General features: G+C 42.1%; 1 protein-coding gene across 1 annotated transcript in view; it reads right to left on the reverse strand.

Annotated features, from left to right (window-relative positions):
* HECTD4 (HECT domain E3 ubiquitin protein ligase 4) overlaps nucleotides 1-14,052 on the reverse strand; it is a 195,967-nt gene that overhangs the window by 59,591 nt on the left and 122,324 nt on the right. Inside the window, exons 21-36 of the mRNA XM_042780607.1 lie at nucleotides 13,220-13,339; nucleotides 12,020-12,124; nucleotides 10,921-11,084; nucleotides 10,136-10,369; nucleotides 8,961-9,153; nucleotides 8,669-8,773; nucleotides 7,855-7,943; nucleotides 7,285-7,460; nucleotides 6,140-6,275; nucleotides 5,881-6,022; nucleotides 5,617-5,783; nucleotides 4,863-5,009; nucleotides 4,002-4,186; nucleotides 2,320-2,473; nucleotides 1,377-1,657; nucleotides 962-1,151 (exon numbers count right to left, since the gene is read on the reverse strand). Coding sequence (XP_042636541.1) covers nucleotides 962-1,151; nucleotides 1,377-1,657; nucleotides 2,320-2,473; nucleotides 4,002-4,186; nucleotides 4,863-5,009; nucleotides 5,617-5,783; nucleotides 5,881-6,022; nucleotides 6,140-6,275; nucleotides 7,285-7,460; nucleotides 7,855-7,943; nucleotides 8,669-8,773; nucleotides 8,961-9,153; nucleotides 10,136-10,369; nucleotides 10,921-11,084; nucleotides 12,020-12,124; nucleotides 13,220-13,339 — 2,588 coding nt within the window. The remainder of the gene's footprint in view (nucleotides 1-961; nucleotides 1,152-1,376; nucleotides 1,658-2,319; nucleotides 2,474-4,001; nucleotides 4,187-4,862; nucleotides 5,010-5,616; nucleotides 5,784-5,880; nucleotides 6,023-6,139; nucleotides 6,276-7,284; nucleotides 7,461-7,854; nucleotides 7,944-8,668; nucleotides 8,774-8,960; nucleotides 9,154-10,135; nucleotides 10,370-10,920; nucleotides 11,085-12,019; nucleotides 12,125-13,219; nucleotides 13,340-14,052) is intronic.

Consider the following 14,052-nt stretch of genomic DNA (forward strand, 5'->3'; position numbering starts at 1 on the left):
CTACAGAGCTGAACATAAATAACCACCTGAACTAATAACAGACAGAGGGCCTGGCAGACAGAGGGCACTCAGTAATTATCTAAATCCCAGGGCAGGGGTATTTAATACTTTGATGGGCGTGACTGGTTCTACCTTTCTAGTAACTGAGCTTTCCCATCTTCTTAAACCTGGCTCTTTAAATAATCTTTCACCCAGTTTGTACTGTGACATTTGCAATGCAAAAGAATGTTTCTTGGAGATTTCTTCATCTAAACTGACCTACCCCAACCCTGCTTAGTTCACGCCATCATCTCATTAGTTCTTGCAGCTGACAGAATAGTAGGCAAGCGATCCAAGTATGGGATGACAACATCTTTAAATCATTTATTTGAAGAGAGCACTCCTCCACCTGAGACATAAACTACTACCTGCCCTAGATTCCCACGTGCTGTGTGGAACCGCTTCCTGTTCTGGCTCTCACTAATAGAGCCCTGTAGGAATGTAACATGTGGACAATAATTATATTTTTACTTCCTTGTTGAGCAATGCAGTAAAAACTCAATGAATTAAAGGTTTCGAAAACTTTCCCTATTTCTCTGCCTCACAGTTAATGGTCTCCCCAAATCATGGCTGAAGGATGCCGATAACTGAAAACCAAGCCGCAGCATTCCTTCTCAAAGCCCAAGGAAATGGTAGCCTTTCCATGAGACACAGAAAGGAATGCATTCTCAGCAGTGCTTTAGTCTTCTGGTGAGTTCTGAGTTGGGGTTAAGTGCTTGCGTACTGTGTTCATCTCTGCCCAAGTTTCTTCAAGTGTATTATCAGGAATGATAGAAGAGTGTCTACCTCCAAGGGCTGTTAAGGGGGCTGAGTCAGATGATGTACGTAAGGGTCTCATTTAGCACCAGGCCTGCAGCATAGCATGGCTGCCTGCAACGTGGTTAGTGTTCAGTGACTAGCAGCGGCTGCAGTCATCAGTCACCTTAGTAACGGCTGGAGGACTTCATGGGATGACTGGTCTCCCCGCTTGTGGATAAATATAGAGAGCTTGCCGTCCACTGCTTCACTCTCTTCTCCAGGGTCTTTATCTCCCTTTAAGGAGCTCTTGGGACTGGTTTTTGTCAATGTGGTGTCGGGTTCAGAAGCAGTAGGAGAAAGAACTGTCTGACATCCTTTAAGGAAAAAGCAAAGACCATTCAGAAACACTGCAGTGTTGCTTCTGCAGCTCCCCTACCTGGGAAAAATGCAGCCTTTGGACTCTCTCTGCTCTACGACCCCCTCTGTCCCTTCTGTCTCTCTCTTCTATCAGAGTAAGCACAGCTACAATTGAGGGCAAGTTAGGTCTCTCAGACTCACTGTCGACAAGAAGCCCATTTCTCTGTCTGAGAGTTCCTCACCTGGGACCACATAATCTGCCAGTTTTGCCAAGAGCAATGATGCGATCTTGGAAGCTGGGTCGCTGGGATCCTCCTGCTCACTGTTTAAGGAGGGGACAGAGTAACTCCATGGTGGGAGCTCCACGTTTCCACAGTCTTCCACGCTCATCAGCGGGAGTGCTGCCCGGCACAGCTGAAGAATGATGAGGACCAGCTTCGGAGATGGGCGTTGGTCAAGCAGCAGGGAGAGGAGTTTGGACACACAAGCGGGCTGGCTCAGGATGGCTTTACCAATGTGACTCCTGGGAAAGAAGGAAGAAAAGGTAAAGAAACAAAACTAGGAATTTTGATCCAAAGAAACTTACAAAGAAGAGCTCCCTGAATGAGGCTAAACCAAGCGATGAGGCCAGATTTCACAGGGAGGACATGGACTTGGCATTATGCTTTGATGAAGGAGAATTAAGGTTTTGGGTAAACATGTGGTAAGAGTTCATCAGTGACCAATAATACTTGAAAAATGATTCTTGACTGTTTTCTGATCCCCCTTTTTTTTTGCAAAATGGCTCACATGTGATGGTATTAAACACCAGAGTATTTTATCTTAAAGACACAGCAGAGAAATCTAGTTACTCAAGGCCCTGAATGATTATTTTTTGATCCTGCTATAAGGGGATAAGGATTTTGGCTATCAAATGTAACTGTATCTACTTGAAAGGCTAGCAGCTGTTGTCAGCAAAGTATTAAGGAAATGATAATATTTTACAATTACTTCAACAATCCTCACATTTGGAACATAAGTACTCACTATGTTTCAATGACTTGATTCTCTTATCATTTTCCTTGAGGCAGGAGCCTATCAAAAGGGCTTAGTAACTTCTGTGCTTCAAAAGACCACCACCCACACAAGAAAACCCCAGGTGCTCAAGAGGAGGGCCAGCTGCTCCGTCACTCTGGGCCATCCTACCTGGAGAGATCATTGAGAAGACTCAGGACATCCTGGAGGGCATCGTTCCCAGCAGCCTGGTTGCCGCAGCACTCAGTGGCTCGAGCAAGATGGTTGGTAAGCAGGCTGGACACCTGGCGAGCCAGCCCAGAGTGCACGGCCTCTGTGGAGCCCCCTGTGAAGCAGAGAGAAGCAGCAGGCTGAGAAACACCTTGTATCAAAGCCCTCCCGGGCCAATCTGTCTCTATTTTCTCAGTATTTCATTAACCATCCACTTAGTGCTTCCGCATTAGAGGAAACCTGCCAAAACCATTCAATGTTGGAGGGAGACACTGTTCTTAATTAAAACTGAATATAATTAATCCATAAGTAACCCAGGAACACACTTTGATTGACAGGGAAGAATCACCATTCTACTGGTGATGAAAACATCTTGGTTTTTAACTCCTACTCTACCTCTTCTCTAGGAGCCCTGATGGCTTATTGCCTAAGGCATTTGACTGCTAACCAGAAGGCTGGCAGTTCAAACCCACCAGCCGCTCCTCAGAAGGAAGGTTGGCCAATCAATCACTCCTCTGTAGTGATACCGGAAACCCAAGGAGGGGTCACTATGAGTCGGGGTGACTAGAGGGCACGTAACAACAACAACAACTATCTCTTCTCAAACACAATAAAAGACATTTTGGGATCTTTCTATCTGCACTGGAGTTCCAGAGAGCCCCAGGCATCCCTCGTAGAAGCCACAAAAGATCATTAGTCATCTTCTGAACTTCCTTGCACCCAGGGTTAGATCTCTGCACTGACCCCTCCTTCAAGAATAATTCACACATCACCTTCTCTGAGAATCTCTCCTGCCCTTAGCACAGCTGCCCATTTTCACAGTGTAACATAAGCCCTAATGGCCTCATGTGATGGTACAGGAACTCCATCATCAGGAATTTATCCAGGACTTTTAGGTGTCTGTCAGCAGGCCAGCTTATTTACTCAGAGTGATAATATTATTAGATAGTCAAAGGCAAAATTCCAATTTTTAAAATTAGAAAAACATTTTTATTTATTACGATATCACTTGCACAAAACACATATAAAGTATGTAGAGTCTGCTATGCTCCCACTACACTTTGTATGCATCGACTATGGCACTGGTTATACTGTAATCACTGTTCACTGGTCTATTTCCCCTACTGGACCATGGCTTAAAGGGAAGAACGTCCTGTTCCACTTCTGGCACACAGCAGGACCTCAGGATATTAAAATGGATACCGAATGAACAAAAAGATAAACAAACAACTATATATGCAGACCTGAGATATTTTAGTGAAATTATCCTTCATTCTACTTTTCAAATTGGATTAGTAACTAAAATTACTATTTGGAAATATCATCTTGAAATGCAATTGAAAACCATCTCATAAAAACATTTCTTTGAAGACTGTTGGCTGGATTGGTTAAGAAAGAAATGAAAAGTACCGTCTCAATTTTCTGGGGTTAGTATATAGCTCAGGGTCCCAGGATGCTGTTTAGTGTCCTGGTGTAGTTATAGATTTTCATAGACCCATACTGAGGCAAAGCGCTCACGAAGCCCCTAATTGAGTAAACTCATCTGGTTATGTAATTTAGCGTCCCTGCACCCTATCCATTGCATAACTCTCAACACTGAGCAGAAGAATCCATGTACTCTGGAAAGGAGTCCCACTCCTTACCTTCTTCCTTTTCCCACTCCACACAGCGGTTGGCAAGCACCTGGAAGGCTGCCCAGGCCATGGTGGCCACCTTCTGTTTCTTGGTTTGTTTCTCACTGGAGCTGGACTCAGTCTGACTGCTCAAGCTACAAAGTCGGTCCATGAGCTGGACAAGACCACTGCGGACAAGGCATTTCTCTTCACTCCTGGGCAAAGGGGAAAGGGTTGAATGAAACAAATACAACTGACTGGCCCTCAAGAAACTCTCACTTAAGGTCCAAGTTGTCAAGGGGCAGAGGCCTGTCAGTACAGTTCTCTGTGTACAACTTAGGGTACTATTATGCACAATTAAATGCAAAAACATTTGTGATGATGGCTTTCTTTGTAAATAAGGGACTGCAAATTCTGGTCTGTTCATGTAAGACAGAGGATAAAAATCAATGGAATCAACTCAAGGTTGCCACACTGGAAAAAATGATGTATTTCATGGCAAAAGAATTCAAAGAATGACTCCATGAGTGCTTGACAACTTTAAGCTATTAATCAAGTCAGCAAAGAAAGATGATAAATGTACATATGCAAAAAAAAAAATTATTTTTTTTGCTAAATTGTAATTCCTTAAGAAACTTTTATTTTCCTTCAAACATGCCCATTTTCACAGTGTAATATAATCCCTAGTGTCTCAATGTGATGGTGTAGGGATGCAATAATCAGGAATTTACACAGGAACTTTACATGTCTGTCACAGGCAAGCTTGTTTAGCCAGAGTGATAGTATTACTGGCTAGTCAAAGCCAAAATCCAATTTTGAAATTAAAAATATTTTTTCTTTAACTTTATTTGGATATAACTTACATACAATAAGAGGCATTTCCTGGCTTACCTGGTGTAAGGTATGGTACATAAGAGCCCGATGCTATTTGCACACGCAATAGGGTAACGAGCACACAAAGACACTACAGAGGTCATGGTCTCTCCGAAGGCTTCCTGGACCTGCTCAACCATCCCACCGCAGGTGAGCTCTTCAATTCTGTGAAACAGAAACCAAAACCATGAACCATGTTATGAACAGCGATGGCGATTACGAGCAGAAGAGTTCTTTTGAGAAACCCAAAGTGTCCAGATGAGTCCAGGACTGGGGAATCTTAGCAATCACTGAACTGAGTGTTTCCCAAACTGTAGGAACACAGAAAACTCTTGAACAGGAGTTATAGGTGTGCCTCAAAGTCAATGGTCCACACTCAAGGAAAGGAGGGGAAGTCTGGGTTAGGTAAAGTTAGACAGGTTTCTCAACCACAGAGCTTCTCAGAACCTTTCATAAAGCATCTCTAAGAACAAGAGGACAGTACCCAACATTTCCCAGACTGATTTGATAATGCAACCATTTACTTGAGACCCATCTACAATATTCCATGCAACAATGAATACTGTGAATGTAATTTTACTAATGAGAAAACTAAGGCCCAACCAGATTAGCTGAGTGTCTGTTTCAAATTCACACTCAGGTTATTAGCAGAACATAAGAACCCAGTTGATATGAAGTAAAATTTCCCCAATGTAAACACACAACACGGGCCCTGAAGAACAGTCCTTGGCTGCTCTAGACAGGACAGCATAAACTGATGGAAACCACTGACCTGGGTCCTCCTTGCAGGACCATCGTCACTGGGCCCACAAGATGTGTCACCCCCCCGACCCGCACAGCAGCCGTCAGCAATTCCCGCATGTGCACCAGGGCCTGCTTGCGAGTGTTGCCTCGCCGCCACCTTGTCTGCGCAGCTAAAAGAAAGCTGCTGCTGGACACCTGGAATGCATAACAAGGAAACAGATGTGATGCCTTCTAACTGTCACAAGGCCATTTGCATCGTGGGCTCATCTGTAGTCGGCAAAATGTGACCTACGGCTTGGTCAGGGTTGGTGCCAATGAAAGCAAACAGCTGCCCCAGCAGAACGCTGTAGGTGGGCTTGTCCCTGCTGTCCTCGATGGCCAACGACTGCAGGAGTGTAAACGAGCTACTGCGGTGGCTGGTCACGTGGCGCCGCCTACGGGGGAAAACAAAAAAGCGTTAGATCAGCAGTACAAGAAACACTCAGGGAGCTGGCTGGGATGAATGCATTCAGCTGCATGTGGGAATCGAACCTTGGCCGTTAGCCATTTACCTCTGATTTGCTCTGGTAAATTCCAAGTCCTCATTACCAATCATTTCCAAATCAGAAGGAGCTGACATGCTGCGAAGAAAGACAGGCTGCCGGACAGCATGAGAGATCACCTTTGTTTCAGAAGCTGATTTACAAGCTGGAAGAGAAAGGAGTAACAAGGCTATACAAAATTTCTGCTGTATCTCCTACCACAGCTCAGCCCCCAGCTAGCATGGCACACTGATGGTTTTTAGGATAATTCTAAAAAAAAAATTCTAATCATTAGGTAACCAATTCTAGCTTGAAAAATTAAAATATTCTTACTAAGTTAGTTTTCACAAAAAAAGGTTGAAAAGTTCACTGAATTTCCCAAAGCATTCATTTTTATTTTAACATAAGCATTCTCAAAAGCAAGAGAAGACAGAGAAAATCATTTCTGGAATTCACGTAAATCCAGACCTGTTTTTTTCCCCCGAAATGGCCTTTGTCCCCATTAGTCCTAGATTTATTTAACTGGCCTCTTGCCATTTGGTGATCTCACTGCTCTGGTCATGGCTGGTGGAGTAATACCACTCCTGAGCTGGAATCGGACTGGACTTTCTTAGCAGATTAGCCCTTAACCCTGCTGTCCATGGAAGTAACTTTCATAAAAGAATAGTTAATGGAAGCAGATAACACCAGCACATAAAGATCAGTTAAGAAAAAAGATGTTGAGAGAACGGAGATGTCATTTTGTTTCTGTCTTAAGAGTAGTTAGACGGCTTAAATCCAAAAGAATTTATCATTTTGAAGCTGTTACTTCTCAAGATACTATCGGTTCATTATTTCTGATGCCCACAGGCTCTTGGGAAGTATCACCAGCCTTACTGAGTGCTTACATCCTCATATGGGACTTGTAATTAATCAAGGGCTTATGCAGCCAGAGATACGATGAAGTGGGCCATCTCGGCACATGACTGTACCACATACTCAGCAGGAAGTGGTATCCTATCACTGGCGTCAGAAACCTGGGAGTCATTCCACACTCCTGATTCCAAATGAGAGGGGCACTGGGTGATCAGCTGTGATGAAAACAGATCTGCTTGCTCAATACCTCCCATTAGGCAACAGGGCCAGACCACACGGATGGGAGTCAGGCGCCCTAGGAGGGCTCTCGTGAATAGTACCTGGGGTTTCCGCAGGCGTCCCAGAGATGCTTCTTGTGAGGCCTGACTGGGCCGCAATGGTAACATGCAGCAACAGCTCGGCTCGGTTCATGAGACTCTTCACTAATGTCTTCGTTTTAGCCAGTGGGTGTGAGGGCTTTGGAAGAAGAGAATTCACTTCTTGTAGGAACTTTTCCCTGTAAAGAAAGGCTAATGTGCATTTAATTGTTCTCTATCTTTTCAAAAACAATGTGTGTGTGTGTGTGTGTGTGTTTAATTACAAAGGATATGAAAAGAGACAGGAGAAACTAAGCAAAAATAATCAAAGTAAGCACATGTTCACTTTTCCCCTTTCCCCGTCCAAGGAGAGCAGTATCATAAACTGTGGCATATTCCCAGTTTCAAATGTCTATATGTTAATTTTTGAATCTTTTTCCTTCCAAATTAGCAAAAGAGTTCCAACTCTAAAATATTTAGTGAATGCACAAATTAAAAAAAAAAAAAAAAAATCTATTAAGAGACTAATCTTCACATTTGGTTTTGAGCATCAGGTAAACAAATTAACCCTAGGTAGTTATTAACATCACTAACCTCAGTGAAAGGACCATGTTTTCAAGATCATTTCCATCAAAGGAGACGTCCTTCATGGAACACAAAAGTTCTAGTTCTTTCATTTTGTTCTAAAGAAGGAAAAGGCAAGAAAAGATGGCATGCAGGATCTGCAAACCCCAAGTTTTACTGTACATATGTTAATGAGAACAGAAAATTTCACGGGGGGGGGGGCGACATTTGGTCCACATTCTATGCCTGAAGCACATCTGTCAGTCATGAATTGGTATTTTGAGGATCCCTGGTGGTGCAGTGGTTAAAGTGCTTGGCTGCTAACTGAAACATCAGTGGTTCAAACCCACCAGCCACCCACGGGAGAAAGATGAGGCAGTCTGCTTCAATAAAGATTTACAGCCTTGCAAACCTTACAGGGCAGTTCTACTCTGTCCTACAGGGTCACTATGAGTTGGAATCAATTTGACAGTAGTGGGTTTGGTTGCTTTTTTTTTTTCTTTTTAAGATGAAATTTTAATGGTTAAAAATGGCATTGTCAGCTACTTTCTGGGGATTCTTGTCTTTTTTGTTTTTTAAGCCTTGAAAGCAAAATTTGATTGCAGTAACTTATTTTGACTTTTATTAAACTTTTAATCCATTAAAAAACAACTTAGTAATTTGTTTTTTCTTTATTGACATCTTGATCTACTCAATTTTCATTCAACCTCTTTTAAAGAATGGGTATGTTTTAGGGTACACAACGTGTTTGGCTATGACATTATTTGATTTCTACACACATGTGGCGTACACCTTTCCTCTATGAACAGCAATGTCTCCGTGATAAATCAGACAATTTGCTCACCTCATTAAAATGGTAATCATAAAAGAAAGGCATGTTGTTCTCCAGTTTCCCCTGCATGGCATCATCAACCTCACTTTGCCATTTCTGTTCCAATTCTGCAACACTCTGATACATTAAAATAAAACAAGATGTAAATACATGGGGGGGATGTAATCTGTGAATTCAGAAATTCTAGTTGTACTCATAATTAAAAAAATAAAACAAAACAAATAAAGCTCAGATCAAGTTTGAAGCTTCCAGAAAAGCATTTATTTCTAACAGTTGTAAGAGAAAAGTGTTAGCTTTTACTTACTTGCAGCTGTCTCTGCATGGCATTGAGTTTTTTAAAGGTCTCTCCCATAATTTTACACAATAAATCATATTCCTCAGCATGTTCTTCTTGGTATTGGAAATTTATTAGGGACTGCAATGCATCCACCAAGTTCAAGTGCTTAATAACACAAGACACCACCATTTCCTCCATCACATCTGGCTGAATCACTTCCCTGTGATTACAATGGAAATCAGGCAGATGTACAACATGCTCTCAACTCAACAACACTGTAGTGTACAGATTCACGAAAGCAGGCTTTGATTGAAATATGCTAAATATATTCACCAGACCTTCTTTAATATAATAAAGTTAGAGGCATGAACATAATGACAGCTTTTACATCAAGTTAGCAATACTTTAGTAAATTAGCCGATAATCAAAATTAAAGAGGCTTCATTTTTATGACTGATATATTTTGACCTAGAGTCATATGAGAACTGGAATAGGTCTAAGACTAAAATAAGATCTTCAGCACCAGTTATCTACTGATTAATTTTACACAATGTGATGGTGTGTGGTATTTAGCGCATATAGATGTTAGGCTGTGATAATGGTGTTTCTGTAGTCTCTCATTTTAAATTTCATCTATTCTCTAAATTTTTCTCTCTCAGATGGCCACTCTGACCTCTAGAGGCAGAGCAGAAGTAAAGGAATTTAAGAAAATGTTAAACAGGAATACCACAAGGACAGCTGTGACTTCAAGATTTCATATTCTCGATGAAAAACCTCTCCCCATCACTCTAAGCATCAAATACAAAGGAATGTCTCTAGACTTCATGGAAATCAAAGAACAACTACTACTAGATCAGACCACCTAGAAAAACATTGGTGTGCATCAGAATCATCTGGGCAGCTTGTTTAAACAGCTCACTGATGAAGCCCCCGGAACTAATTCAGTAGGTAAGGAGCAGCCGAGACCTGCTTTTCCAACACATTCCCAAGTGGTGTTAATGCTGCGGGGTGGAGGGCCATACTTTGAGATCCACTGGCCTAGACCACCACCTGGAGGGCTCCCCTGAGTCCTCAATAGCAATCTTCATGAAGTAAACATAAAATTAAAGGTTCATTCAATCAACCACAAGAAGAAATACACCCTTTTCAATTGTTTAAAATTGTTCTCATGTGAAAAAAGAAACTGGTATATAGCAACATACTTTATACTTGGTCTAAACTGAGGTCTAGCACGCCCAGAAATTTCCCTGAGCTTTATCATGATTCCTGGAGGCAGCCTGATCCGGGGCAGATCAAAATAGTTTCCCACGGGAGGAACGAGGACATCGGAGGGGTAGGTGAATTCTCTGTCTTCCTCTATGGTCAGAGGCAATGGTGAGGGGCTGGGCGTAAGGGCAGGGGAGATCACTCCATTGGCCTCCACCTGCCACTGGCACCTGAGCAAACAAAACAGAAGCCGTCACACTCTTACTTCTAGCAAACTCACTGGAGAGCACATTAAAATTTTCAAATTTAACAGAAATATGAAGTATCACATTATGCGTTAAGGAGAGCATGCAGTACATGAAAGCACGTCTTTGGGAATCCACCTTTTCGCCAAAATTTTATTATGAAACTTTTAAAGAAACAGGGAAGTTGAATGACACGGTTAACATCCACACACTGCCACTGAGATTCCACAATAAACATCTGGCCCCATTTGCTTTGTCACATCTCTATCCAGCCCTGGGGGAGCCTTTCAGCTAATTACACAATAGTTGGTTGGGGAAGAGCTTATGCAGTTCAAGCTGTAACATTAAACTCAGTAAAGTAAGAACCAGAAGGGACTTTGGTGTAATTTTCATCTCACTTCTTAGACACCATGACTCCCATGAGGTTGTCAGGCAGTAGTACCATCAGCTGGGAAATGTCCTAAAAGTCATTTTCCACAGTTAAAGTTCTGTTTCCTTTTTGAGCAAAAGTAGCTCGATTTCAGCCTTTTAATTACCTTTGTAAAAGTTTGGACCGCAGTAGCTCCTGACAGGCTTCTTCTTCTTTGGTAATTTCTGGTCCATTGTACAGGATTCTTAACATGGAACAAGCTAATACAGACAGACCAAGAGCCAGGTCTACCAGAAAGGGCAAGCCTCCCGAGACATCCTCCGAAGATTCCTACAAAGCAGACGGGGGTAAACCACATTGGTCAGTGTGCACTGGTGGCCCACTCCATCTGTGCTGCCCCACGCTGCACCGTTCCCAACCACTGGGTTTCACCCAGCAGCAGCAAGTGTCATTGCTATGGTACAACGTACGGCACCCAACATCATGAGTGGATGGTGGTACTGAAATGACCACGGTATGAAGTCTCAACAAAACTCTGGGGGAAAATAACCACTAAGCCTCCATATTAGAAATGGCCAAAGTCACATGCAAGTAGCCCAGATTCTCTGGGTCACTTGCTGTCTGATGTGCCTACACAGATATACATCACTATTTCATATTGTTACCTCTATCTTGGCCTCGAACTATCACGTTGTCAATGATGGCCCTGAATTCATCCAACAAGTATTTATTGAATGTCTACTATGTACCAGGCATTGTCCTAGGTGCCTGAGATACATCAGAGAACAAAACAAAGGTCCCTGCCCTCATGGAGCTTACATTCTAGTAGTTAATTCCACTCCAGATATTCTTAGCTTGGTTAAACTTAAGCAAACTCCAGCCTAAAATAAGTTTCCAAAATCAGACCAGTAGAGAGGTTAATAAGCTCCTTGTACTCTTAAAATCCAGAATCCAGGTGCTTACTTCTCTATTAAGTGTTCAAGTGTTCTTCACCCTATGGAAAGATGCTGGAGTCAGGTCACCTACCCAGGTTTTGAAGACACAGCCCCTACCAATGGATAATTTCTGCACTGCTGAATTGGTTTTACGCTGCAGTTAGTGCTTATTCTATGAAAAGAAATACAACGGTTGACAACCACCAAATGGAAGAGACAATGAAAGAGTGGCTCATATTTTGCCCCGTTTTCAAGGCAAATATGATGTATGTAACCAAGGCACATAAGAGAAAGTACAATACGCCCACAGCAGTGGTGAGAGTCAAGTACCTGAGCGCGAACTGTGCAAGCAAAGCCCCACATAGCTTTATCAGGAGTGTTGTGTTCACGGCCACTTCTCATTTCAAAGGAGAAGGTGACTGTATCTCCTTCCACCTTAAAATTTAAGGGGGAGGGGGGAGAAAGGCACTTTAAAAATGAGACATTTTTTAAGACAGCAATGAATTTCAGTGATTCACTTTCAAAAGGACTACTGCAATATTTCACTCCTTTTTCTCATTCTCTGTGTAAATTCAATTTCCATGTCTTCTCATTTTAGACACTAGCCTCTTAGGTGGCTCTCCTGACCAGGGAGCTTGTGGCACTAGGAAACTATGAAATGGGCCACAATTGCCCAATAGCAAGCGCAAAGTAATGATTAATCAAATCTTGAGCCTAACTGCCAATAAGTCCTTCAGGTTTCTATTGCTTTTGCCTCCCTCTCTCCACTTCATCACCTCCCTGGTGTCAACAATGCAGGCAAACAGCCAGTCCACTTGAATAACTGGCCAAGTGCTGGAAGACCTTGCTGTGTCTTATCACCAACACCACACGCGAGATACACAATGAACCAAACCAGAACACAGTTGAAAGCGCTGCGTTGGTCAGGATCTGGATATAGCCCTGCAGGCAACTTGTCTATGATTAAGTTAAAGAAGGTACACAACGTGTGTAAAATAAAGGTTCAGAAGGCAGACTTTGGAACAGTTCTCAGGTGTTTATGGGCATTTCAGTTCACATTTATTTTCCAGGCAAATACAGAGTAGTTCAAGGGTCCAAATTATGAAGTGTCACCCAAACCTCACCAACAGATCATTTTCTTTGCTCCAAAGGCCCAAATTCACTTGAAATGAATTCAACACTTTCAAACTACAGTGGCCCTGTGACCCAGGCTACCAATCATAAGGCAGTGCAGAGAAGAAGTGAGCTGAAAGAACGACTCATCCTTTTAACAGACAGGGAAGACAATGCTGTGATAACTGCGGTGTCCATGGAATGGACATGTTCTGGAAAGGCCAGGGGTCATCCCTACCAGTGAAAGGAGGGTCAGGCTGAACGTAAGTGTGAGCGCACAGGCCTGTCAAGGCTGCCCCATCCTCAACCAAGCCTTGCTGGCCATTTTTTTCTGAGATTTTAGTACTACTTGGGCCCATGAAGAATGAAAGAGTTCAGTTTTCCTTTCTAGGAAGTGGTTATGACTGGATACCGTACCTTCACCAAGTCTTTCGGCCAGCCAGTTCCTAAGACACTACGGCTGCCGTATCCCAGTGTGTTGCCTCCATATTCAGCAACCTTCCTACTGTTTGTGTTAGGCCCCGCGTATATCACCAACTTCAAAACAGAAAATATACTGTTAGACTGTAAAAGAAAAACAAAAACAACATCTACAAATAAAAAGGCTGCAAGAAATATTTGTTTAAATAAACATTTATAACCAGGCACTGGTGTCATTATAACTAATATTTCCATTTTTTTTTCCCCCTAAGATTCAACTGATACCAGTTTGGATGCAATCAGCCACTGGTGTTTATAGGGCAGCCAAAGGGTAACAATGATCAAAATAAAACATTTTAACGTATCTTTTACTTTTTTTGTGTATTATCACAATTTGATAACCTTATAGATCTCATTTTAAAGTAGTTATACTTGGTTATCATACTTTTTTTTAAACAGTTATTTTACTCTTAATTAATGACATATAACACTAAGAATAAAGTATAGTTCGCTCCCTGAAAGCCTCCCCAAAATTAATAAAGTGAGCAAATACAGATGAAAAAATATCTACGAACAACAAAATAAAAGCATCAAAAGAATTAAGAAATACATGAAAAAAAAACTGAAATGCAACAAATTGAAAACAAGCCATATAGTCTCAGAATGTTGCTTAATGGCATACAAGGAAACTGACAGAACTTTGGGCTAGAAAGCTGCTTCTTGGGTCAGTTTCCATGTATCAACACTTCTCTTCAATGAAGAAATTCGTCAGTCATGAGCAATCAGTCAACTCTCTAATATGCAGAAGGAACATGCAAAGGCCATTTGGC

Source organism: Orycteropus afer, unplaced genomic scaffold (genome assembly GCF_000298275.1).
Source record: "Orycteropus afer afer isolate SDZICR_OR568_19922 unplaced genomic scaffold, OryAfe1.0 scaffold00048, whole genome shotgun sequence".
Classification (NCBI taxonomy): Eukaryota; Metazoa; Chordata; class Mammalia; order Tubulidentata; family Orycteropodidae; genus Orycteropus; species Orycteropus afer.